Source organism: Sminthopsis crassicaudata, chromosome 1 (genome assembly GCF_048593235.1).
Source record: "Sminthopsis crassicaudata isolate SCR6 chromosome 1, ASM4859323v1, whole genome shotgun sequence".
Taxonomy (NCBI): Eukaryota; Metazoa; Chordata; class Mammalia; order Dasyuromorphia; family Dasyuridae; genus Sminthopsis; species Sminthopsis crassicaudata.
The window spans coordinates 65,318,498-65,343,255 of NC_133617.1; the positions used below are offsets into that span (position 1 = coordinate 65,318,498).

At 35.3% G+C, this 24,758-nt stretch overlaps 1 protein-coding gene across 3 annotated transcripts in view; it reads left to right on the plus strand.

Moving 5' to 3' along the window:
• The window catches only part of CHAF1A (chromatin assembly factor 1 subunit A), a 46,695-nt gene extending 32,062 nt beyond the window's left edge, over nucleotides 1-14,633 (plus strand). Inside the window, exons 7-15 of one of the 3 annotated variants that reach the window (XM_074308202.1) lie at nucleotides 765-833; nucleotides 1,510-1,736; nucleotides 3,013-3,196; nucleotides 3,565-3,645; nucleotides 3,848-3,940; nucleotides 5,013-5,271; nucleotides 6,752-7,242; nucleotides 10,000-10,096; nucleotides 14,265-14,633. In XM_074308202.1, coding sequence (XP_074164303.1) covers nucleotides 765-833; nucleotides 1,510-1,736; nucleotides 3,013-3,196; nucleotides 3,565-3,645; nucleotides 3,848-3,940; nucleotides 5,013-5,271; nucleotides 6,752-7,242; nucleotides 10,000-10,096; nucleotides 14,265-14,368 — 1,605 coding nt within the window. In that variant the 3' untranslated portion in view covers nucleotides 14,369-14,633. The remainder of the gene's footprint in view (nucleotides 1-764; nucleotides 834-1,509; nucleotides 1,737-3,012; nucleotides 3,197-3,564; nucleotides 3,646-3,847; nucleotides 3,941-5,012; nucleotides 5,272-6,751; nucleotides 7,243-9,999; nucleotides 10,097-14,264) is intronic. The other 2 variants (XM_074308212.1, XM_074308221.1) reach the window with 2 other exon arrangements.
• The last annotated feature ends 10,125 nt before the right edge of the window (nucleotides 14,634-24,758 follow it).

Here is a 24,758-nt window from a genome sequence, read left to right on the forward strand (position 1 = left end):
CAGTCCATCCTCCCAAGCTACCAGCAGGATTTTTTTAAAGCACAGATCTTACTGTGTCCCACTTCTTGTTTGCACATCATGTACCCTTCTTTCCTCCTCCCTCCCAAACTTTATTGGTTCTCGGTCACCTCCATTACCAAACATAAAATTCTCTGGCATTCAAAGCTCTTCATAATCTCTGTCTACCATCTCCTCTTGGCTCTGTAAGTACGTCTTCCTTACTCCCAGTGACAATGGCCTCCTTGCTTTTTCTTACACACAAGCACTCTGTCTCTTAACTCCAGGCATTTTCCCTGCTTGTTGCCATATCTGACATTATGTCTCTCCTCAGCTCAAACTCTTGGATTCCCAGGTTTCCTTTAAATTCCAGCTGAAATCCCACTTCTCCAACAAGTCTTTCCCAGTCTCCCATTAGACCAAGCTCCTTGAAAGCAGGGATTGTTTTTGCTTTTTGTTCAGTGCTTAACTCAATGCTTGGCACATGGTAGGTTCTTAACAAATATTTACTAAATGACATTTTTTTATAGTCAATAGATGCGAACAGCATAACTATCTTGTTTCTTGTTAGGTCTGTGGTCCCTATATTCAAAGATTGAGAACTACTTCTGTAAGCAACAGAGAATCACTGAAGTTTTTTGAGCAGGGTAATATAATATGGTCAGATCTTTTCATTAGGAAAATTATTTTAGCCCCTGTGTGAATGATAGAATGGATGTGGAGAGATATACCAACTTATCTTATTTCATCCGTTATTAAAACTACAGCGCATTAAAGCAGAGAAGGCAGAAATCACCAGGTTCTTTCAGAAACCAAAGACCCCACAAGCCCCTAAGGTGAGAAACTTGTTCCTTCAGCTTCAACTTTATCTTGTTTCATTAGCTTTTATTGTGTTTGGTTTTTTTTTTTTTTTATATGAATGATATTTTCTGAACAGCCAGATTTTATTTCATCATTATGTGATCTCTGACTAGAAATTTTATTTCTCCAAATTTAGAAGATCTTATTCATTTGTCTGCTCAAACAGGCAAAAAATGACATGCTTGTCACTTAACAAATATTTAGAATCTTAGTTGATTATTAAATTCACAGAACTATAATAGATGCCTTTAAAGACAAAAAAGATAATTTCTGCATTTCGGAGCTTATCACTGCGGAGACAAAACTAATGTGACAGAAAAATAAACAATATGAGACAATATCTTTAAACTTTCAGATGTTTAAATGTTACTGAAATTCCCATCAGAAGAGCATCATATATGCCTTTCTTTAAATGACTACTAAAAATTGCAATCAGATTGATGCTGAAAGAATAGTTCTGAAGAAATGTACACATTAATAATTTATGTGAAGAGTTTGTTCAGGAGCCACTTTGTTAGGCTTTAGCATTCCAAATATCTTAAGCTAAAATCTTTTTTTTTAAAGGGTGTTTGAAAAAAAAAAAAAAGATATTTGATATGGTGTGATGTCTTGTGTCAGTTATTTCAATTTTAGATTCATTCTTTATTTCAGACTCTTGCTGGTTCTTGTGGGAAGTTTGCTCCCTTTGAAATTAAAGAGAACATGGTCCTTGCCCCTCTCTTTCGAGTGGTTTTTGACCAAGAGCTCTCTGATCAGTTTGACCAACTTCTTAAGGACCAAAATTCTGAATTAAACTTTCTGAAAGATCTCAAGTGCCGTAAACCTCACAGATCTGGACCCACTTTGCCTTTTGTCCGAAGTCCTAACACCATTAACAGGTTAGTATCTGGAGAGTTATTTATTTATTTATTATTTATGAATTCAGTGTAATATGAGGCTGAGCTGGAAGTCAAGAACTTAGGGTTCTGATCATAGCTTTGCTGCTGATAGGTAAGTACTGTGTTGGACTGAGCCTTGTTTTCCTGGGTTCAGTGTCTGTCTCTGTAAATATGTGAGTCAACCCAGAGAAAGTATAATGTAATAGACTTTGCAGTGGGCTTAGTTTTACTGCTTTGATCCTCATTAAGGGGGTGTTGATATAGGAGGTCTAGAGAAGCAGGGCATCATAGTGGGTAAGTTCTGTATTTCAAATCAGGAAACCTCGGCTTCAAATCCCACCTCAGACACAATTCCTCAACTATAAAATGAGGACAATAATAGCACCTGCTTCACAGTGTTGTGACAAGAAATTTAATCTTTTTGAACCTTAGTTTCCTCATCTGGAACCTCAGGGTTTGAACTTGATGATTCAGCCCTTCTAGTTCTGATTTTTTGTGATTTTATAAAAATACTCTGTATGTTTCTCAACAAAGTGATGATTCAAGGCAATTCTCATAGACTTGGAATGAAAAATGCCATCTATGTCCAGAGAGAGAACTATGGAGACAGAATATAGATTGAAGAATAGTATTTTTCACTTTTTTGTTTCTCATATATTGTTTTTTCCTTTTGATTTGATTTTTCTTGCACAACATGACAAATATGGAAATATGTTTAAAAGAATTGTACATATTTAGCCTATATCAAAGTGTATGCTATTTTGGGGAGGGGGAAAATAAGAGAGGTAGGGAAAAAATTTGGAACATTTAGATTTGGGTTTGGAAGATTTAAAGTCTTAGAAAAGTAAATGATGAAAACTATCTTTATATGGATTTTGAAAAATAAAATGCTATTGAAAATTTTTTTTAAAGTTTCTCAATCTGTCCTAGCAAAACAGCTTATTTCACAAATCTCTAGAGAAAAGACATGTGTTTTTTTATCAGTTTGCTTGCATGTAACTCAACTTATTGAAAAATCCAGGTCATTCCTCTGCAGTAATTCCCTCTTTCCCCTTTTTGTTTTCCTTATACTACATACATGTATCTCTGTATCATTTAGGGGGTTGTGTCATATGGAAGGTTTGTCTGTAATTGTAGGTGTTTGACTTCATAATTGGGGCAAATCTTTTTAGAATTATTATAGTTTATTCATTTGAAAACAGGTTCTTGACTCTTAAGTGATGGTCAAGGCCTTTCTACAGCACCAGTTTTATATATGATGAATTTCTCAATTCAGTCTTTCACTCAGCAGTGATGTAGTAATAGTGGAAAGTGGCAAAGTCATCGATGTTCCTGAAAGGAAGAAATTTGGTAGGATGAAGCTCCTGCAGTTCTCTGAGAACCATCGGCCTGCATACTGGGGTACCTGGAACAAGAAAACCTCAGCCATCCGTCCACGTAACCCCTGGTCCAAAGATAGTGTAAGCAAGATGTTGTGGGTTTTTTTTTCTTTGTTTTGTTTTGTTTTGTTTTGTTTTTTTATCCCTGTCTCTCCAACAAAACAAATGTTTATCACATAGTATTCACAGAGTGCTATTCTCATGATGAATAATTTATAAAATTTAGATATGATTCCTTATAGCTTTAAATTTATTACCTATGATTCCTATTTTTAGATTGTTTAAAGTCTAATATGAGGATAAGATACCAATATAAATAAGTATAATACATAATATTACATAAAAAGTGTATTAATTACTAAACAAAGTGCTAGTTATCTAAGATAACTGTTAGGGAGAATCTTAATTAACATTGATTCTTTTTTTTTTTTTTTTTTTTTTTTTTTTAGAAGCTGTTGGACTATGAAATAGATAGTGATGAGGAATGGGAAGAAGAGGAGCCAGGAGAGTCCCTATCTCATAGTGAAGGGGTAAGAACAGCTCTGAAAAGTTAAAAGAATTGGCTTTCAAGAAACAGATTCAAAATCAATCTAAATTGATGTGATGAGATAGATTCCTGCCTGTCTGTCCTGTGAGCATAGAATGGCAAATAGTGTTTCTTCCTGTAGTTTTGGCAAAGGTCTAATAAATGGGGAAAAAAAAAAAAGAACTTAATTATTTTTTCCTCTGTAGGATGATGAAGATGAGGGGGGTGAGGATGAAGATGATGATGATGGCTTTTTTGTACCTCATGGGTACCTATCTGAGGATGAAGGAGTAACTGAAGTAAGTTTGTAATAATAATTAGTGATAATTATGGGATTTGAAATTTTAAAAATTGTTTTTTCTTTAGTTAAAAAATATTTTCTCTCTTCCACTTCCCCCATTGAAAGACAAATAAAAATAAAATCTCTAGCAAATATTAATATTTAAGGTTGGGCTCTCTGCACTTCTGGGGGATTATGTGGGCTGAGCTTCTGTCCTTTGTGACCTGCTGCTTTTCACAATTCAGGTTGGGGAGCTGTAAGCTTTAGTGCTCCCAGAGTAATGTGATCTAGAGCAGTCCTTCAGGTCTGAGCTCTGCAAGTTCCTGACCCAGGTTTGGATCTGTCAGCTTGTCCTTGATTAGAAGTTTCAATAGACTACTGCTGGACCCAGCCATTATTAACTTGAAAGGAGGCTTTGCAGGTTCACAGTGGCTGATGCCAAACTTGTTCCTTACTCTGTCCACAGGTAGGACCCCCTACCATGATTATTTCTCACTTCTATCCCATTCCTACTCAGGGGTAGGTATTGGTCCACTTCTCACTCTGTCCTAGATCTGTGAATTGGAATTGGCTAATGAGAGTTGTCAGGTGTCATTCATTTCTGCACTTTGTGCTAGTTTAGTGATCCTTTGGCATCTCTTCCTGCTTAGGAGGTTCTTACGTAGTGCCCATGCTCAGCTTTCTTTCACTTCTTGGGCACAGAAGTACTCTATGCACATCACATTTCAAGTCAATAGATCTCTGTCTCTTTCTCTAAGCTAGTCTGGGCTGGAAAAACTTTTCACCATGATTTTGGTTGGGAGGGGAAGAATTTCACATTCAAAATTCAGTCTGGTATATTTTAAAAATTTTTGTGGTGTGGCAAGAGAACTAGGATGTATTTCTTCCTGCTACTCTAGTATCTTGACTCTGCCTCTTTTTAGTTTTGAAAGAAGTAAATTTCCCAGAAGAGCCAACAAGGGCCTGAAATTAAGAATAAATATAAAATAAATAGTTGTTGCCACAAATAATATAACAAGCAATCCTTTTAAATAAAAGAGCTGTAGTTAAGGCTGGATATTTTGATTATATCTCTTTCTTTTGTTTTTCAGGAAGGCGCAGATCCAGAGAATCACAAGGTTCGTCAAAAGTTAAAAGCCAAGGAATGGGATGAATTCTTAGCCAAAGGGAAGAGGTTCCGTGTGCTCCAGCCAGTGAAGATTGGTTGCATCTGGGAGAGCGACAAGAACAATAATGCCAGTTCAGAGCTAAAGGTGTTACAGCAATTTACAGCTTGTATTCTGGACACAGTTGTTCCAGAGGAGGAGCATACACCGAAAGTCAACAAAAGAGAGAAGAGGGACCGACAGAGTAAGCTCTGAGTTTAGGATGGGAATGGTGTGAAAAACCAAAGGGCAAGATCTTCTCCTTGCCCAGAATCCTATGATAGGGATATTAGGATTGTTAAGTGCAATTCAGACCAAAACATTTATTCAGTGCCTACTTTTTGTTAGCCATCCTGCCACGTGCTGGCATACAAATCTCTGCCTTCAGGGAGCTTATATTCTATTGGGAAAATACAGTGTTGACACAAATATTATGTCAAAAAAAGTAATTTAAGGGGAGAATGAATATTAACTAAAATCATGAAATTATAGAAAGCTTCACAGAGAAGATAGCACTTGAGCCTTAAGGAAAGGAAAACTTGAGGTGGAGTTAAGAGAATATGTTCAGGCACAGAAGACACTTTGTACAAATGTATGGAGCTATATTGTATTGACAAGGAAACTGAGGCTCAGAGACAGAAAGTGACTTATCCAAAATCATATTGGTAGTGAGAGTAGACTTCAACCTAAGTGCTCTGACACCAGATTTAGTTTTCTTTTTACATTGATCTGGAACTCATTGGAAAGAGCTGCAGAAGCAACCAAGGGCTGGTGAAAGGTAATAGTCACTCAGCAAACAATCATATATTGAACCAAACTTTGTCAAGTGATGGACACTGGGGATGAAAATGAAATTGTCAGGGCTCTCAAGAGGCTTAAAATTCTATAGGAAAAACATGTCAATTCAACAAGCATTTATTTAGGGCTTGCTATGGCCATTACCGTGCTGAGACCTAGGAATAGCAAGAAAAGCAAAACCACAATCTCTACCTTTAAGGAACTCACTGTCTTAATGAGAAGATAATACATTGTAAATGAGAGAGAATTCCAAAGGGAATACCCTGGCAGTGGAGGGGACCAAGAAGGGTCTTTTTGCAAAAAGTCAAACTTGTGTGTTATCATATATGTTACTAAGTGTCAGAAAAAGGATTTAAACCCCAGACACCTAGGACCCAATGTCCCTTTCTACTATACCAAATCACACTCATTTTCATATATATAGGGTCTCTGGTTTATCTTGGACATTTGTGTAGGAGATAAATTTGAATTTCATAAATTTGTGATTTCAGTCTTAAATTTTTTAGCAATGAAGTTTCTTTGCTTTTTTCTACAGAGTTCTTTGACCTACATAATAACAATAATTATAATTTACATTTATAAAATCTTGAACTATTTACAAAGTATTTGCCTCATAGTAACACTGTAAAGGTAAATAAGGCAAATGATATCCTCATTTTTTGAAGAAAGTGAGACCTAGAGAGATTAAGTTGTTCTTGAATGCACAACTAATCCATGACTCTGATCCAAGTCTTCAGATTTAAGCATGGTATTCTTTCTACTATGCACAAGATCTCAAGCTAAAATGTAATTACCCATTACAGTCTTATAAACAGGGCCCCAGTTAATGCACATTATATGTTTTACTGACAGTCATTATAAATTATGGGTTTTTTTTTCTCTTACAGTCTTGGAACAGTTACTCCCATTATTGCATGGGAATGTGAATGGAAGTAAAGTGATCATTCAAGAATTCCAGGAGTACTGCCGGCAAGGATTGTTTAGTAAGGGCACTGGCAGTCCTGATAGTGACACAGCTAGCCCTACAAGCCCAAGTACTTCACGACCACAGACTCCAATTGCTAATGAGGTTGCTGCTATACCTTCCAAAGCTAGACTAAAGCGGATTATTTCTGAGAACTCAGTGTATGAAAAGAGACCAGATTTCAGGATGTGTTGGTATGTTCATTTGGAAGTGCTCAAGAGCTTTGACCAAGAGCATTTACCTGTGCCTTGCCAATGGAACTACATCACTCACGTTCCATCTACTACTAAAGAGGACAATGGCAGTGGGCTAAGTCTGGGGTCCACACAGACTACCCCAGTCTCACAAAAGAGAAAAAACACAGGCAGTATGTCCATCACTCATTTCATGAAGAAGCCTAGGCTTGACGAACAGGTAAGTTTCCTTGGGAACATCCTGATATCTTTTCCCCCAAAAGAAGGAGAGAGCAACAACTAGAAATATATACGTCATATGTGGGTTCTTAATAAATTTTGGGTATTGACATTGGAGGCAGGATTTGAAAAGGCAAGTAAGGCTAGCCTCTTGATGTCTTATGAAGGGAAAATATAAAGGGGAAAAGATCCGTAGCTTGAATTTTCAGAAATTAGAAAATAATTTCAGAAATAATTGTCACATTATTAATTGGAAGGTTAAAGATTCTAGATATCTGTGAAAGCTCCATTTTTTTGTGTGTGTTTTTGGACTCAATTTCTGACTGTCCATTCTTAGATTGTTCTCATTTCACTAAAAATTAATTGAACTGAATATTAATAAATTAATAAACATGAATCAAGTTCAGAATTGAAGTGCTTCAATACTGAATTGACCTTAAGAGGTCATCTAATTCAACCCATATCTGAATGGGTATCCATTCTTCAACATTCCCCACAAATGGTAATACATTAGTGATGGAGAACTCATTATTCCTTTATCGAATAGTTCATTGTACTTAAGAGCAGATCTAGTTTATAGGAGTTTTTTCACATAGTTAACTTGAATTCTTCCTTACTTGTTTTTTTTTTTTTTTTCCTGGAGGAATTACATTTTATTTTATTTTATTTTATTTTTTTATTCATTTTTCCAAATTATCCCCTCCCTTCCTCTACTCCCTCCCCCCGATGGCAGGTAATCCCATACATTTTACATGTGTTACAATATAACCTAGATACAATATATGTGTGTAAATACCATTTTCTTGTTGCACATTAATTATTAGCTTCCGAAGGTATAAGTAACCTGGGTAGATGGACAGTAGTGCTAACAATTTACATTCGCTTCCCAGTGTTCCTTCTCTGGGTGTAGTTATTTCTGTCCATCATTGATCAACTGGAAGTGAGTTGGATCTTCTTTATGTTGAAGATTTCCACTTCCATCAGAATACATCCTCATACAGTATTGTTGTTGAAGTGTATAGTGATCTTCTGGTTCTGCTCATTTCACTCAGCAACAGTTGATTTAAGTCTCTCCAAGCCTCTCTGTATTCCTCCTGCTGGTCATTTCTTACAGAGCAATAATATTCCATAACCTTCATATACCACAATTTACCCAACCATTCTCCAATTGATGGACATCCATTCAACTTCCAGTTTCTAGCTACAACAAAAAGAGCTGCCACAAACATTTTGGCACATACAGGTCCCTTTCCACTCTTTAGTATTTCTTTGGGATATAATCCTAATAACAGCAATGCTGGGTCAAAGGGTATGCACAGTTTGACAACTTTTTGGGCATACTTCCAAATTGCTCTCCAGAATGGCTGGATTCTTTCACAGTTCCACCAACAATGTATCAGTGTCCCAGTTTTCCCACATCCCCTCCAACATTCATTATTTGTTCCTGTCATTTTAGCCAATCTGACAGGTGTGTAGTGGTATCTCAGAGTTGTCTTAATTTGCATTTCTCTGATCAGTAGTGATTTGGAACACTCTTTCATATGATCTTCCTTACTTGTAATTGTCCAAGCAAACAAATATAGTCCTTCATCTTCCCTACCCAAATCTTCTCAGAGCTAAATCAAACATTTTTCTCAACATAAAACTTAGATCTAAGTAATTTTAGGCTGTTTTTAAAAATTAACTCTGCCTTCAAAGCTGGAGAATTAACATCATGTCTTGCAGCTCCAAAGGCAATTCTAGAAGAGGAGTTCTAAAATGTTTTGGACAATGGGAATATTGTTAGACTAGATAGCATAAAAAGTGTGAATTCAGTTTGCACTTAAAATTTATTTTTGTTAAATCAGTCTAAAAATGATTGTATGTATGTGTGTGTCGTACATGTGTACAACATAAACATGTTTTTCTGTGGGAGGGAGGGAGCAGAGAAAAGATTCATAAATAGATAGTTTTAGTTTTTATTCTTTGTCTTTTTTCTCTGATTTTTATCAGTTTTAATATTCCTTTGTAGAAACTGATCAAAGTACGGTAATCAGGAAAGGACAGTAATCCTGTAAATAAAAAACATGTAGTAAAGGTGGGAAGTAGAAGAACATAATCAATTTGTCTAAAAACTGAATTATCAACAACATGACTTTGTAATAAACCTAAGATCCTGTGACTGTCTATCCAGTTAAGCACCAAATTCTTAGTAGTTATAAAGGCTAGAGCTGATGAAAAAGCCATAACCACTGTCAAAACTTGGTTAAGGAAAAAAAATAAAAAAGTAGAACAGAATTATTGTGCTTTGGAATTAAAATTAGTATCTTGTAACCACTATTTATAATACTATTTCCTTGAAGAAGGCAGTTATAATTCTAATTCAATGATATTGTAGAATGGAGAGAACCCTTATGTCTCCATATAATAATGGGTAAATGAGGTCAGAGGAGTGTAGAGAGAGCTGGGTCTTTAAAAATCATCTAGTGCATCCTTCTTACTTTATAGATGAAGAAACAAACATATTGGAGGAAAGAAATCTGTCCATAGTCACAAGATTCAAAACCTAGTTTTTTGATGAGAAACCTAGTGCTTATTCTGCCACACTTTACTAAAATTGTAATTTTTATAAATAACATTTTCCTGTCATCTTTAGCAATTCCTTTTCTCTAGCTACTGTCTCCATTGACAAGGAAATGTGCCCACTTAGCATTTAAATAAAATGATCACCATATCATTTTGCTATTTGTTATAAGGTAAATCTCATTGAATGCTTTAGGTTGAAACTGTGGAAATGGATGGATTCCAGGCAGACACTGAAGAAGAGGAGGAAGATGACACTGATTGCATGATTATAGATATCCCCGTCAGCAGAGGTGAGAAGAATTAAAATTTTAAACAATTTTTTTTTTTTTTATAAATAGTATTTTATTTTTTTCAATTATGTGTAAAGATAGTTTTTCTTTTTTTTTTTTCCCCTGACGCAGTTGGGGTTAAGTGACTTGCCCACAATGTTATGTCACACACAGCTAGGAAGTGTTAAATGTCTCAGATCACATTTGAACTCAAGTCCTCCTGACTTCAGGGCTGGTGCTGTAACCATTGTACCATCTAGTTACTCTAGTTTTCCTTTTTTTAATAAAATTTTGATTTCCAAATTTTTTCTCCCTTCCATTTCTCCTCCTCAAGATGGCAAGCATTTTGATATAGGTTATTCATGTGTAATCATTAAAACATTTTTTCCACATTAGTCAAAGACACACTCACACACACCCAAAAAAGTGAAAATTGTATATTTTGATCTGCATGTGAATAGCATTTTCTGTCATGTGTCTTTTGTAATTGTCTTAGATCATATTGCTGAGAAAAGTTGTCAGTCATAGTTGATCATTGTGCTATTATTGTTTTATAACATTCTGATTCTGCTCATTTCATCCAGCACCAGTTCACATAAGTCTTTCCAGGTTTTTTCTGAAAATTATCCTTCTCATTTTTTTATAGCATTCAATTATTTTCATATATCACAAAATTGTTTCAGCCATTCCCCAATTGATGGATATTCCCTCAATTTCCAGTTCTTTTATCAACAGAAAAAAACCTACTATATTTTTGTACACCTAGGTCCTTTATCTTTTTTATGATCTATTTGGAATACAGACCTGGTAGTGCTATTAGATCAAAGGCCATGCATGTTTTTGATTATCCTTGGGGGCATAATTCCTAATTGCTTTTCATATACCATAATTTATTCAGCCATTCTCCAATTGATGGGCATCCACTCAGTTTCCAGTTTCTTGCCACTATGAAAAGGGCTGCCACAAACATTTTTGCACATGTGGGTCCCTTTCCCTCTGTTCCTAATTGCTTTCCAGAATGGTTATATCAGTTCACAACTCCACCAGCAATGCTAGTATTTTCCCACATCTCCAACATTTACCATTTTTCCTTTTTTCCATCATATTAGCCAATCTGATAGGTGTGAGTAAATATGTCAGAGTTGCTTTAATTTGCATTTCTTTAATTAAGTGATTAAAAGGGACATTCCTTCTTGGGACTTAATCAGGAATGACACAGGTACATTAATCAGTCATTAATTGCTACTCCTTTAGATCTGGTTATTCAACCACTTTCATATGACTAGATAGATTTAAATTTCTTCAACTGAAAACTGTTCATCTTCTTTGATTATTTATCAATTGGGAAATGACTTGTTTTCATGTCAATTTGACTCAGTTCTGTATATATTTTTAGAAAATGATGCCTTTATCAGAAAACATTTTGATGTATCTTTTCTGTTTTTTCCTTCTAATCTTGGTTGTATTTGGGCAAAAACTTTTTGATTTAATGTAATGAAAATTATCCATTTTGCATTTCATATTTTACTCTGTCTATTTCAAATTTGTTTTTTGTAAACAATATATTGTAGGATTCTGGTTTTTTTAAATCTACTTTTGCTATCCACTTTTTGTTTTTATGGGAGAGTTTCACTCCATTTTACATTTTACAATTATAATTATTAACTTATTTTCCTCTTTTCAACCTGTTTCTTTTCACCATTGTTTTGCTTCTGACACTGCTTTTTCAATCTGCTCTCCCTTTCATCTGTGTTTCCTCCCCCTTTATTCTTTTACCTTTTTCCTTCCAACTTCCTTTATGATTTTCTTTATCCAAGTGTATATATTATTTCTCTTTTTGAGAAGAATACTTTACTCCAAAATCCAAGGAATAAGTTTTAAAACAATGCTTTATCCTCTCCCTTCTTTCCCTCCTCCTTAATAAGCCTTTCATGCCCTCTCATATGATAAGACCTCTCCCTTTCCTCTTTTCCCAGAAACAATCCTTTTTTTTTTTCCCCATCATCACATCAAAGGTCAATTTTATACCCCCATACCCCTCTAAGGATACTTCCCCTTCTAACTGCCCTAAAAAAAAACAGTTTCTTAAAGAGTATCATCTTTCCATGTGGGGGATTATCTACAGATAATTTAACTTTATTGAATACCATGTTTTTTCTTTCCTGTTTACCTTTTCATGTTTTTCTTGAGTCTTGTATTTGTAGATCAGATTTTCTTTTCAGCTCTGGTCTTTTCATCAGGAAAGCTTAAAAGTCCCCTTAGTGATGATAGATTACTGGCTCTTCTCAGCAAAACATTAATCCAAGAAAATTCTGATAGACTTGGGATATAAAATGCCAGAGAGAGAACTATGGAGACTGAATACAGATAAAAGTAAACAATTTATACTTTTGTCTGGCTGTTGTGTTTTTTCTCATAGTTTTTCCATTTTGTTCTGAATTTTCCTCCCCACAACATGCCTAATATGAAAATAATAGTTTTATGAAAACTAATATATGAAACATGAAAATATGTTTAAAATGATTGTACACATGTAACCCATATCAAATTGCTTGCAGTTTTGGAAAGGGGGGAGAGTGAGAAAAATTTTAGGATTCAAAATCTTATAAAATGGCTCTGGTTCACTTCTTCCAGTAGTTGTAATATAAATTCGTTGGTCATCAGACAAAAATCTTACACTGCAAAGATGTATTGTGAGACTAGTCAAAGGAGAGAGCTGTATTTGTAGTTAGGAAGACCTGGGTTTAAATCCTGCCTGTGAGATATCTTGGCTATGTGGCAAGGTGGAATCAACATCCAGTCAACTTTAACCTTACATGTTGCAGAACAGTTGCTGATTTGCATTGATTGAATTTTCTTATGGGTAACTGACCAAAAAACGACCAGGAGTTAAAATTTAGTGTCTTAAGTGTCTACAAACTGATTCTGTGTCTCCTTTTCTATCTATCATTGTCACTACAGAAATGGAAAGGGGCAGAATAGAAATGAAGACTGCTCTGGTTTTTTTTTATTTGTTTGTTTTATGGGTGAGCTTGACAAGGGAATTCATCACCTAATGCCTACCTCCAGGTTGGACCTAGAGCAGCAGACCTGCTCCACTAATGGCTCCTATTCAAAGCCTCTCTAGTTTTATAGAAACAACTTGAGTTCATGATCTATATCAGAGCCTTTGAAAATCTTCATGTCATTTGAGATGTTGTCCTTCTAAGGAGTGACAAGAGGAGTAATTATTTAGTTGTAGAATCTAACAATAATCATACTTATTAATAATGCTGGTAGCATTAGATGTTTAAAAGAACATTTAAAGGCTTTCTTTCCATATTCACTTATTTAGACTTGATTATTTCTTTTTTTTTTTTTTTTTCTTTCATGTTGAACTCTAACATAATCAGTAGTCTCTGAAAAATAATTGGCTTCACATAATGCCTGCATAAAGGAGGGGAAAGGGAAAGCAATATTTACATAGCACCTGCTAGGTGCCAAGCATTGTGTTAAGTACTTTACAAGTTTGATCTCATTTGAATTGCATGAGACCCATATGTGCAGCTCCCCTTGACACTGTGCAAAAGGCTTACCTGGCTGTCCTGAATTGTTTGTGGTATTGTGCTATATAGATTAAAGCTTCATCAATATTAAGCCAATAGTCAGTGCTCTGATCTGGTGTGAGACACATTTATCTAATTTTACCATTTAATAGCCAGAAAGTTATATCTTTGTAGTGTGTCAAGATGCTCTTTTTTTTCCCCTACAATTTGTGAAGAATAAATTCACGATACCATACTAAGCTTATTAAATAAATCTGTGATATTGTTGTGAGGAGCTCAAACATTTCAACATTGGCATGTTATGGTATGATTTTGAGTGTAGACATGACCCAAAAACCCCAGCAACTCAGCTGATCCTTTTTTAATTTTCTTCATGACTAGGAGGACAAAGTAGAAACTAATATGAGGCAGAAATAGGAGACAGAATGATACAGTTACCATTCTTAAAGCAGGAACCAATATTACAAGAAATGTAGATTTTAATAGGGAGATAATTAAAGCTAGAGTATACTAATATTTTTCAAAGGAATTATTCACTGTATTATAAGAATAGATAACAGAAGGGAAGAGAATGTTGGCAACTGCTTTTGCCATCTCAAAGTGATAGAAACACAGCTTAAAGAGATTTTATTTTTGTTTTCCAGAGGATAAATCTCCATGTGGACTTGATTCTAAGTTTGATGATGGTGCAATGGAAACAGAACCCAATGAGGACCCACAACCAGGCAGCCCATCTAACAGAACTTAAGACCATAAACTTACTAATCCCATAATGTATGTATGTAGAATTCTTTAGACTCTTTTTAAATGTGTATCAGATACTTGAAAATCTTCCCATATCTTTTGTAAAGAGAAGACAGCACTTTGTCCTGCTTCACAACCCTTTGGAGGTTTGAAAGGTTATATAGAATGACTGATTAGTTCTTTGATAATTGTAAAAACAAAAACAAAAAAACACACGCAAACCAAACTGCATATTAATCTGTCTTTAATAAAGCATTATTGAAATTTGATATTTGTATGAGAAATAACTTGTTTTCTTCTCCAGCCACTGAAGGCAGCCTGTGTTACTGGATTGTAAATGTTCTGAAAACCCTAGTAGCTTAAAGCCCTTTGTCAAGGATTTTTTTATAATTGTGTATAATGTGGGCTTCTGGATATAATGGTGGAAATGTATAAATGTTTATTCTATTCTATGGTCTCTTTTTCCTCTTTTTTATTTAATTTTTTAAAAAATTAGAAGCTAAATAGGCATTAACAAAAAATATACATTACTCCTTATTTTGCCTTTGATTTAGCATGTCAACTTAATTCTTTCCAATCAATTAATTAAAACTTCTTGAATATTTATTGTCGTCCCAGCTTTATTCAAGATGTTCTGGGACCTCTGAAGAATAATTTGACAACTTTGGGGAAAATTTATGTGTTGCACAGGTGTCAGGTATTCACTCATGAATCCCTTATTATACTTTGGAACAGACTGGGAGTCTGGCCAGGAAGGGATCTCAGGTGAGTTAGTAGCTGGTTAGTAGGAAACTGGGACTCAACACCTAGTTCTTTGTTCTACCCAACACTGGTGAAGACAAGATGCTAACATATAATCAAGAAATGTGCAATATTGTTATAAAGGCATGATTAAGCTTTGTGAAATGTGTGAGACAGAACTTGAAGCAACAGCTGTGGGGTAAGCAATAAAAATAACTGGATTTAGCCAGGATCCTGGGGAGTAGGCCTTGGCTAAGTAACCACCTCTGTGACCCTCTGAACATTATGGACTGGCCCTGTAATTGCACCTCTTTCTGTACCTTGATGGAAGATTAAGCAGTGTGCCCAGGTTGACGCAGCTGGTGATATGGCATATACTTGAGCTCAGGCTTTTCTGGCTCCAGGATCTGCTAGACTCAGCTTCTTAAACTGGATTGTGAATCCTATATGTAATCTCCTGAATATGAGGGTTGTGGAATTATAGTTGATTTGTATTCCTATTTTATATATCTATATACCCAGGGTTATGTAAAATTTCTTGGGCAAAAAGGAGTTGAGTGGAAAAAGTTTAAGGAAAAAGTTCCTGCATTAGACCACACTGTTTCTTATTTGTAATATGTCAGTCATAGTGGTAGGGAAAGCAATCTGCCCTTTTTTAAAAAAGATGAGTGAAGATTACCAAGAGGACCCTTCCTCTTCCCAACCCTCCAGTTTCCTAAATAGAACTCACCCTTATCAGTTGTGTGATCAAAGACAATCATTTCATCTCTCTGAAATTCAATTTTCTCATCTATAAAATGGGGCTAATAGTAATTTTATTGCTTATCTTGAGAATGGTTATAAGGAAAATGCTTAGGAAACATCCAAGTCCTATGAAAATGGGAATTACTGTGATTCCTTTCTACTGAGCCAAAAAAGCTGGTTACTAGACTTTTTTGAGGGGAAAGAATGTTCCTACTTCCCCTATTGATGCTAGCAAAAGAAAATACATATGGAGACTGTTCAATGAAGCATTCATTATCTTTGGGAAGGTTCCTTCATCTAACATTCAGATAAATTCTCAGTTTGGCTATGGGACTTATTTTTAGTAGTGAGAAGCTTGTAAAGAACATGACAGTTCACCCAAGAATTTAATCATTCCTGTTAGGATTCTCAGTGGGGCTCTATATTTCAGTGGCATTGATACAATGAGTAGCGAGTAGAAAAATTCATCATGAATTACCTGCAGTAGTCACATTAGGAGGGAGTGACTTGACTGGAGCTTACACTGGGACTTACAGTGGTAGATGGGATCATGGGTTGTCAGTGGGGGGGAGTGTAATCTTATGTAAATCACTTTATTCTCTTACTTTCATCATCTGTGAAATGTAGGTAGTCATATGTGAGGGGGGAGGGAATGAAAAAATAATATGCAAAGCATTTTACCAACAATAAATCAGCTTGGTGTTTGTTAACTATTCTTTTTATGAGGTTTTTGCTGTATTTCTGGAATGTTAAACTTCAAGCATTCATAAATTACTCCATGAAGTAAATAGGGCAAACAATAAAGAGTATCTGCTTTTTGTAGATGAGACAAGAGACATTGAGAAACATGTACTTCCATACTTTGATTTATGATCCCAGTAGTGTAGTTCCTCCCTCCAACATATCATAAACTATCCCAGTTCTCTTACTGTCTGGGTGAGCTTGAGAAGTCACTGACCCTCCCTAGTTCTTAGTTGACTCATCTGTAAATGAGGGGATTGGATAGTTGCCTTCTAAGGGCCCTTCCAGCTCTAAATCTAAATCCTGTATCTATTTGTGCTTTTCCATCCACTTTTTATCACTGTTTATCTATAGATCTACTATAGAGGTCACTAATGTACGAGAGGATTTTTTTCCACTGAATATCTGCATAGAAGTATGTGAATATTAATGGAGTATGCAAGCTGTCCATCTGTCATCCCTCTTCATTTTCACTTCGTGATTGATTTATCTCTTTTTCCACACATATATCTGACATCCTTTATGCTACTTCTGTTTGGTGATGTAATATAATTTGCTATGTACCTTTGACTCACCCTCAAGTTTACTTCTTTAGAGACTCTGGTACTCCACAACCAGCAATTGTCCAATATTACCAGAGGGATATTCTTAAGGATAGACTTTTTTTTTTTTTTTTTTTTTTTTTTTTTTTCTTCAGGGAAAAGCTTGGGATCTTGAAATTATTGAAAACACCGATTTCCCATAAGTGTTCCAACTTGACCTTCAGTTCAACTGGGAATCCATTACAGTGGTCATTGTGCAAGATAATCTTGGTACAGCTCTATGGGGTTATTCAAGCACCTGCATATCCTGGTCTGGGCAATAGCATTCTTCATCCACATGGTGTTTTCACTTAGTAATCACAGCTTTCAGATGAGAAGCCCTTTAATGTTTTGGGTCGGTGCAATCTTCTCAGTGTAGTTCACAAACAAGAGCATTTGGAGCATCTCCGTATAAAGGGAACTCTTTTCTAATAGTTTTTTTCTCCCAGATATCTCCAAAACAGTTGCAAACACCTTTGGTTACCTTGCTTAATGTTAATTGGATAGCCTTCACAGATCTTACATTGTCTACATTTTAAGTCAATGTAGTCAACTATTTGCAAAAGTTTACTAATGTTTGCTTCTCAAGCCTTCATATGGATATTATTCATTGATAAATATGAAACATAGTTTATTGATATTCTTCTGGTTGCCTTTTTTGACAGTGTATTTTTTACAAGTCAATTTATTCTCCATTTATTTTAGATACCTTGAGAAACATTTAATAACCTCAAAACCCTTTCCTCTCCAGCATGGATCTTCTTTGTACTATGTTCTAGTCCAGTTCTTGTTTTAGCTTTCTTCAATATCCGATTCTACACTTCCTTGTGCCATGTATCTGGGACTGTAACATTCGTTTCAAAATGTGGTACCCCCACTATCAATGATGTAAAATATGTTATAGAAATTACAGACCTTTCCAGTTAGGGTTTTTTTTGGGTGTGTGTGTGTGTGTGTGTGTGTGTGTATTAATCTCTTTTCCATTATAGTCATGAATACCCTTAAGACAACATTTCTTTGGTTCTGTTGCCAGGCCTTCTGCAAACTTAAAATTTTTTCCCTTCATGGCTCCTTGCTTTTTTTTTTTTTTTTTTTTTTTTTTTTTTTATTATTAAATGAGATCATGCCTAATTAGCATTTTATAAATAACATCATATTCTAAATCCATATGTGTTTGACTATCTTATACGTGTGTGACAAAAAGATCAAATGTTTGTTGGCAAAGCTTATTTTTTGGCTCTTTTAATTTCATTATTATGGAGACTGATTTATGTTGGTTGAATTTCTTTAGGAAATGATGAAAACATGTTTTGATGTCTATTTTTTAAATCCATGTCTTTTCAAAAGTCCATAGCTTATTGAAATTGTGTGCAGCATCCTTTTATTTATTCTAGTTTGTTTTGATGTCTATTTTTTCCTCTAATCAGTAATCTGAGTATATCCAGACAGTTGATCTGAGAATGATTTTCTGTATCAGTAATCAGCTGTTTCCTGTATGTTAAAATAATTGGTTTCATTTTTTGTGATGTTATTTGTTATTTGCCTGACTCTCTTCAAAGAAAGTATTCATTATAGAAAGCTATAATGCTTTTGGTCTCTTGTTTCTAATTCCTGAATTGCGTTTTTTATGAATTCTCCATGCTCTTTTTTTTTTTTTTTTTTTTTGCATTGAAGACACCAAGTGTTCCATATTCTCATATATACATGATATGATACATGATAAAACCAACTTTTTTTTTTTGCCTTTTTAGAGAGAACCTCTTAAGTCATCTTTCCATTTAGCTGAAATTCTCCTTTTGTCTTTTAGTTTACAATGAGATTGCCAAGATAAATAATTGTTTCTCTAGTAGTATGTACACTTGATTAAAGGGAAAGAATCTTACATTTACAATAAAATACAATATTTAATGTTTTAGAGAGTCTGAAAACTGAGTTGCAGCATCTTCCCCTTTTTTTAATGTCAGAGCTAGAAGGAACTTTAGAGCTCTTACAGTCCAGATATTAAAGTCCAAACCTTCTGACAACTGGTCCAGGATTCTGTCAAACTTGTTGCCTGTTGACATAGACTGTTTACAAGGAGAGCTAATAATCCTTTTAAAAATTTTTGATAGAATGCTAAATTGGTGCTTTAAAAAAAATCTCTCCTTTTGTGCTTCCAGGTGGCACTGACCTATTCCCATAACTTTATAAAATTATAGATTTATTCAAAGTTATAACTATATATAAGTGACCTTACTATAGAATGTCAGAACTGGCAACACCTTTAGGAGCTGAATGTTGGGTAAAATTTCATTCTTTTTAAGAGTATCACTGTTAACCTGGTTATTCTTCCTAAAGTTCTGGCAGAATCTTTGGCCTTTCATTAAAAAAAGGAGGACCAGCATCTAGAGAGTCATTGGAACTTGGCACGTTCACCCATGGCATCATCAAGAAAGCATATATCTGATCATCCATGTATCACATGGGTCCAAATTGAAATTGTTTTCAATTAGTTTTGAAATTCAAAGGAGATGTTTTTAAGGTAATCAGTATTACCTTAGGTTGTTGTAAAGAGTCCTCCTAACTAGTAGGACAATGGGAATACCTTTTTATTTTGAAAATGTACCTTTCTCAAAACTCTACAGCTTAAATGGTTTGCACTGTGATTCAGATACCCAGAACAGCTGAATTGGCAAAGTGTCCCTTGTCCCCTAGTCTTTCACCAGATCACCTTGACTGCTGTTAGGAATCAGAAAGTGGCTGGAAAGCCAAGGTTTCTACACCAAACACCATTTTTTAATTGTAAAAAGTAGCCCAGGATGAGCAGCCATGGGTTCTCTCTTAGAAAGCTTGTTACATTATCTTTTTCTTCCTCCCAAACCTACTCCCTTTTCTGAAATTCTCTCTCTGAGGGAAACACCATCCTTAAAATCTCAATTAAATTACCAGTCTCTTCATTGTCAAGTCTGACAGCCTGTTCTCAGTCTTTTGCCTTCTTGACCTCTGCAGCATCTGATACTATTGACCATCCTCTCTTTGAATTGCTGAAAATTATGTTAGTGCATGTCACGTACGAAAGCTTTCACAACACCTGTACACTTAAAAAATCTTGGAAACAGAATGTCAAGCTATTTTGAAGTTTCTTAAATTATGGTTTCAGTGAGTTTTTAAGCCATTTGTTAGGAAAATAAAAGTGGAACATCTAATTAGTATACTGGAATGACTTACTGACACTAGGAAATACAGAATTTGCTAGCTAGATTTCAACAAAAATCTGATAGTTGATGAATAGATTTTAAAATGAACATAAATACAGCCAACAATGCACTTAATCCATTTGGATTTAATGGATTTAATTTATCTTTGAAAAAATGTCATTTTCAGCAATGGCAAGCTATCAAAGCTTTATTTTGAGTTTGGAATCACACTTATGAATTGCTATATCAAAGTGTTAAACTTTTAAAATTCAGAAATAAAGCATATTCAATCAATCATATTACTCTCTCCAGAATATCATTAATAGAGAAAAGGATTTTTTGGTACAATTTATTTTCAAAATAAAATTTCATCTTCATCTCATCCTCTTAATTTTGTTTTTTTATCTTGCAAATTAACAAAGTATAACAAATATTGCTATATATAAATGGTGCATGCACAAAATATTACTGATAAGGATACATGATGAAAATTTGGAGATAACTGGTCTCTACTATAGCTGAAATCTTAAAAAGAAGTGGAAAGGACCTCTAACTCTAAGCAACTAGAGATGCTCCCTCACCCTAGACAATTATGTAGAAAATAAGGTAATACAAAAGATCACATTAACAATTTAAAAAGTGACAGAAAAAAATTGAGGCAAACACAATCAAGAACTTTTAAAAAAAAAACAATCTTGGAATTCTTTTAGGATAGCACCAAACTGGCTGTACAAATTTCAGGGCTTTTCCTATAGTAAAATATTGGATTTATGATTTTTATTAATGTGAGTTTTTTTGTGAGTTGCAGAGGAGCACCCTCCCAAAAAAAAAGTCATTAGCTGGTAACCTGATTAGTTCATTACCTGGTAGCCCTCTAGTGATTAGTTTTTCCAATTATATCATTGATTTTATAGGGTAGCTAGGTGGTGCTGTGAATAGAGTGCCTGGCCTGGAGCCAGGAAGACTCATATTCCTGACTTGTCAGTAATAAAAGATATGGAATGAGTCTCTTGTTTGAAATATGGCTCTGATGTGTTGGCCTTATTAATGGATGAGATTAGATAAAATAGTAATAGCTAGTATTTATGTTGTTTTAAGGTTTGAAAAGCACTTTAGTTTCATTTTGTAGATGGGGAAACTGAGGCACAGAGGTATTAAATGACTCGTCCCAAGTGCCCAAGGCCAAATCCGAACAGGTTACTTCCTGACTCCTAGTGCTACTCAGCTGTCTAAAGTAGTATTGAATGTTGAGTATCTCTTGTGAAGAAGTCCAAGAGCTAGAGTTTAGTGTGTTAGCAGCTTTTGGGTGAGGATCAGTGTAAGGAGAGTAGTATTGTCAATAGTATTCAGCAGACTGTTATCTAGACCTAAGGAATAAGCAGATGAGGCATAGGAGAAACCACTGATCATAATATAACAGGGAAGCACAGTTATAGTATATAGGTAGTCTTGACTTTCCAGTTATGTGCTATGCCAAAAGCACAACTTATAAATGTGTACTCTACTCTGTCTTGGTAATTTTAGCTTTCAAAAGCCAGAGGAAACTATCTTGGATCTGGTTCCGAGCAACAAGGAGGCACATGGTTGCTGAAGTGGAAATAGAAGACATCTTGGAGGCAAGTGATCACTCCATCACAGGGTCTGTGATAGAGAGCCTATATCTTTCAATCAATCACTCTTTATTTACCAACTGCTTTGTACTAGTGCTGGAGATAAAAAGTTAAAATTACTTCCACTTCTACCACTACCCACACAAGCAAATTACATATACCACCAGAGACATGTACAAAATAAATGCATAGTAATTTCACAGGAGGGCACTAATATTGGTCAGAGAGGATCCAGAAAGGCTTCATGTAGCAGATGCCCCTGGAGTTTTGAAAGAAATGAAGGCTTTTGAAAGGGGGCGGTAAGGAAGGCATGCCTTCCATAGTTGGGGATAAGCAGTCCAAAGGACTAGAGTTGGGAGTGTCATGTGAGAAACATAAAGGTGAGCGGGTAGAGGAGTAATGTTGGATGTTAAAGACTACCGGAAGCCTTTCCTAATCCTTACTTCCCTCTGTTACTTATTTCCTATTTATCCTGCACATAACTTATTTGTGCATATTTCTCTCCCTTGAGGGTAAGGACTGTTTTTTGCATTTCCATGATTTTGCACAGTGACTGGCACATAGGTGCTAAATAATGTGTGACTGATTAGAGAAGTATTGGAGACAGATGGACTTTGTGTGGAAGGTAAGAGTCCTGTTTTGCACATGTTGAGTTTGAGTTAGTTTGAAATTTCAGGCATTTGGAATTGGGTGGCACGCACACAGGGCAAGAGACTAGAGCCGGATACAAAAACTGAGGAGTTATTAACATAAAGATCATAATTAAATCTGTGGAAGTTGATTAGGCCAGTAAATAATGAAAGAAGATGAGAAGATGACTGAGAATAGAGCCTTGTGGTACAGATTTAGAAGGGAGCAATGATACCAAGACCCTACAGCATCATGAAGATGCAAAGAAGAGAGAAAATCCATGAGAGGGTGGTTAATAGTGTCAAGTGTTGCAGAAAGGGGGGAAGTTAGGTGGCGGCACCAATCCTGTAGTCAGGAGGGCCTAAGTTTATTATATTCGCTCGGCCTATCTAAGAGTACTTAATATTTTTCCAATTATTTAAATCTGACTTTATTTGTATGGAAAGTGTTTTGTAGTTTTGCTCATATTATTCCTTTCTTTTGATAGATTCCCAAATATTTATGCTATCAACAGTTATTTTGAATGGAATTTCTCTTTGTATCTCTTGCTGGATTTTGTTGGTGATGTATAGAAAGGCCCAGGATTTATGTGATTTATTTTGTATGATGCAACTTTGCTAAAGTTGTGAATTACTTCTAAAAGCTTTTTAGTAGAATCTCTGGGGTTCTCTATACCATCATCATATCATCTGCAAAGAGTGATAATTTGGTTTCCTCATTACCTACTCAAATTCCTTTTATCTCTTTCTCAACTCTTATTGCCGAGGCTAGCATTTCTAATTTCTAATACAATATTAAATAATAATGGTGATAGTGGGCAAACCTTGTTTCACTCCTGATCTTACTGGGAAAGGTTCCAGTTTATCCCCATTACATATTACTGACGGTTTTAAATATATGCTCGCTCCTGACTATTTTAAGGAAAAGGAGGACCTGAGTTTAAATTTGCCCTCAGACACTTGACATTAACTGAGAAATCCTAGGCAAGTTATTTGGACGATTGTCTTGCCGTCTTCCCTCCTCCTTCCCCCCCCCCCAAAAAAAAAAAATGTTTCTAAGAGCTCATCAAGGATGAGGATTGAGAAAAAGCCATCATGATATCTGGCAGCTGAGTTCGCTGGTGACTTTGGAGAAAAGAATTTCAACTGTGGTATAAAGTTAGAAGCCAAGAGGAAAGGAGGTGGGAGTGGTCAGTTTTATTTTTTTTTAAGCTGCCAATCAAACAGCAGTTTATTAAGTGCTGCTCGTGTAGTCAATGGTGACCTACTCTTTGTTACTCCATTTGGGGTTTTCTTGGCAAAGATACTGAAGTAGTTTGTCTTTGTCATTGTCTTCAGGTCATAATACAGATGAGGAAACACTTGCCTCTGATACTTGGAAGCTGGGTGACCCTGGGCAAGTCATCTAACAAGTTTACTTCAGTTCCTCATCTATAAAATGAGATGGAATCAAGGATGTACATAAAGGAACTGGTCTTGGTGAGAAGGGTCATCTCTCTCCATCAGATTGATATACAAAAGAATGAGAGATGATTCAGGTTTTGAGATAAAGGAAAGAGGGGAATCCAGGACAAGGTCAGAGGCATCTAATTTAGTGAAAAGATCCAAGGAACAGAGAAATGGCCACCTTCACATAGCTCGATCTTGCCTCATATGTATATACTTTTTAATTTGACCTGAATGATAATATGCTGATAACATTTGCAGATGATGCAAAATTATTGAACACAATGAATGACAAAATCCAAAGCTACTGATAGGCTAGAATAATGGGCTAAGTCTCAAAAATGAGAGAAAACCACTTCATTATGAGTTCCCCTCTTCCCTTCATTTTATAGATGAGAAACTTAAGTAAACTGGATTAAATGACTTGAGGACAGGTAATCTTATTTAAAATGTATATTCCTAGCACTTAGCATGATGCTTAGTTGCATAGTAAGATGCTTAATCAATGCTAGTTGACTAGGTTTTGGAATAGGAGACAGGAAAAAGCTTGAGTAGAAAAATAATTTGGAAGAACTATGTGGGGTAGGATAGACTATCAATTAGATCTTTGCTTTACTGAGAGCTCATTTGAGAGGAGGTAGCATATCTATACTGGACCTAATTTCTTCAATTATATGACTTCCTCAAATTCCAACCACACAGAAGCATGTAAATAGGAGTGGAACA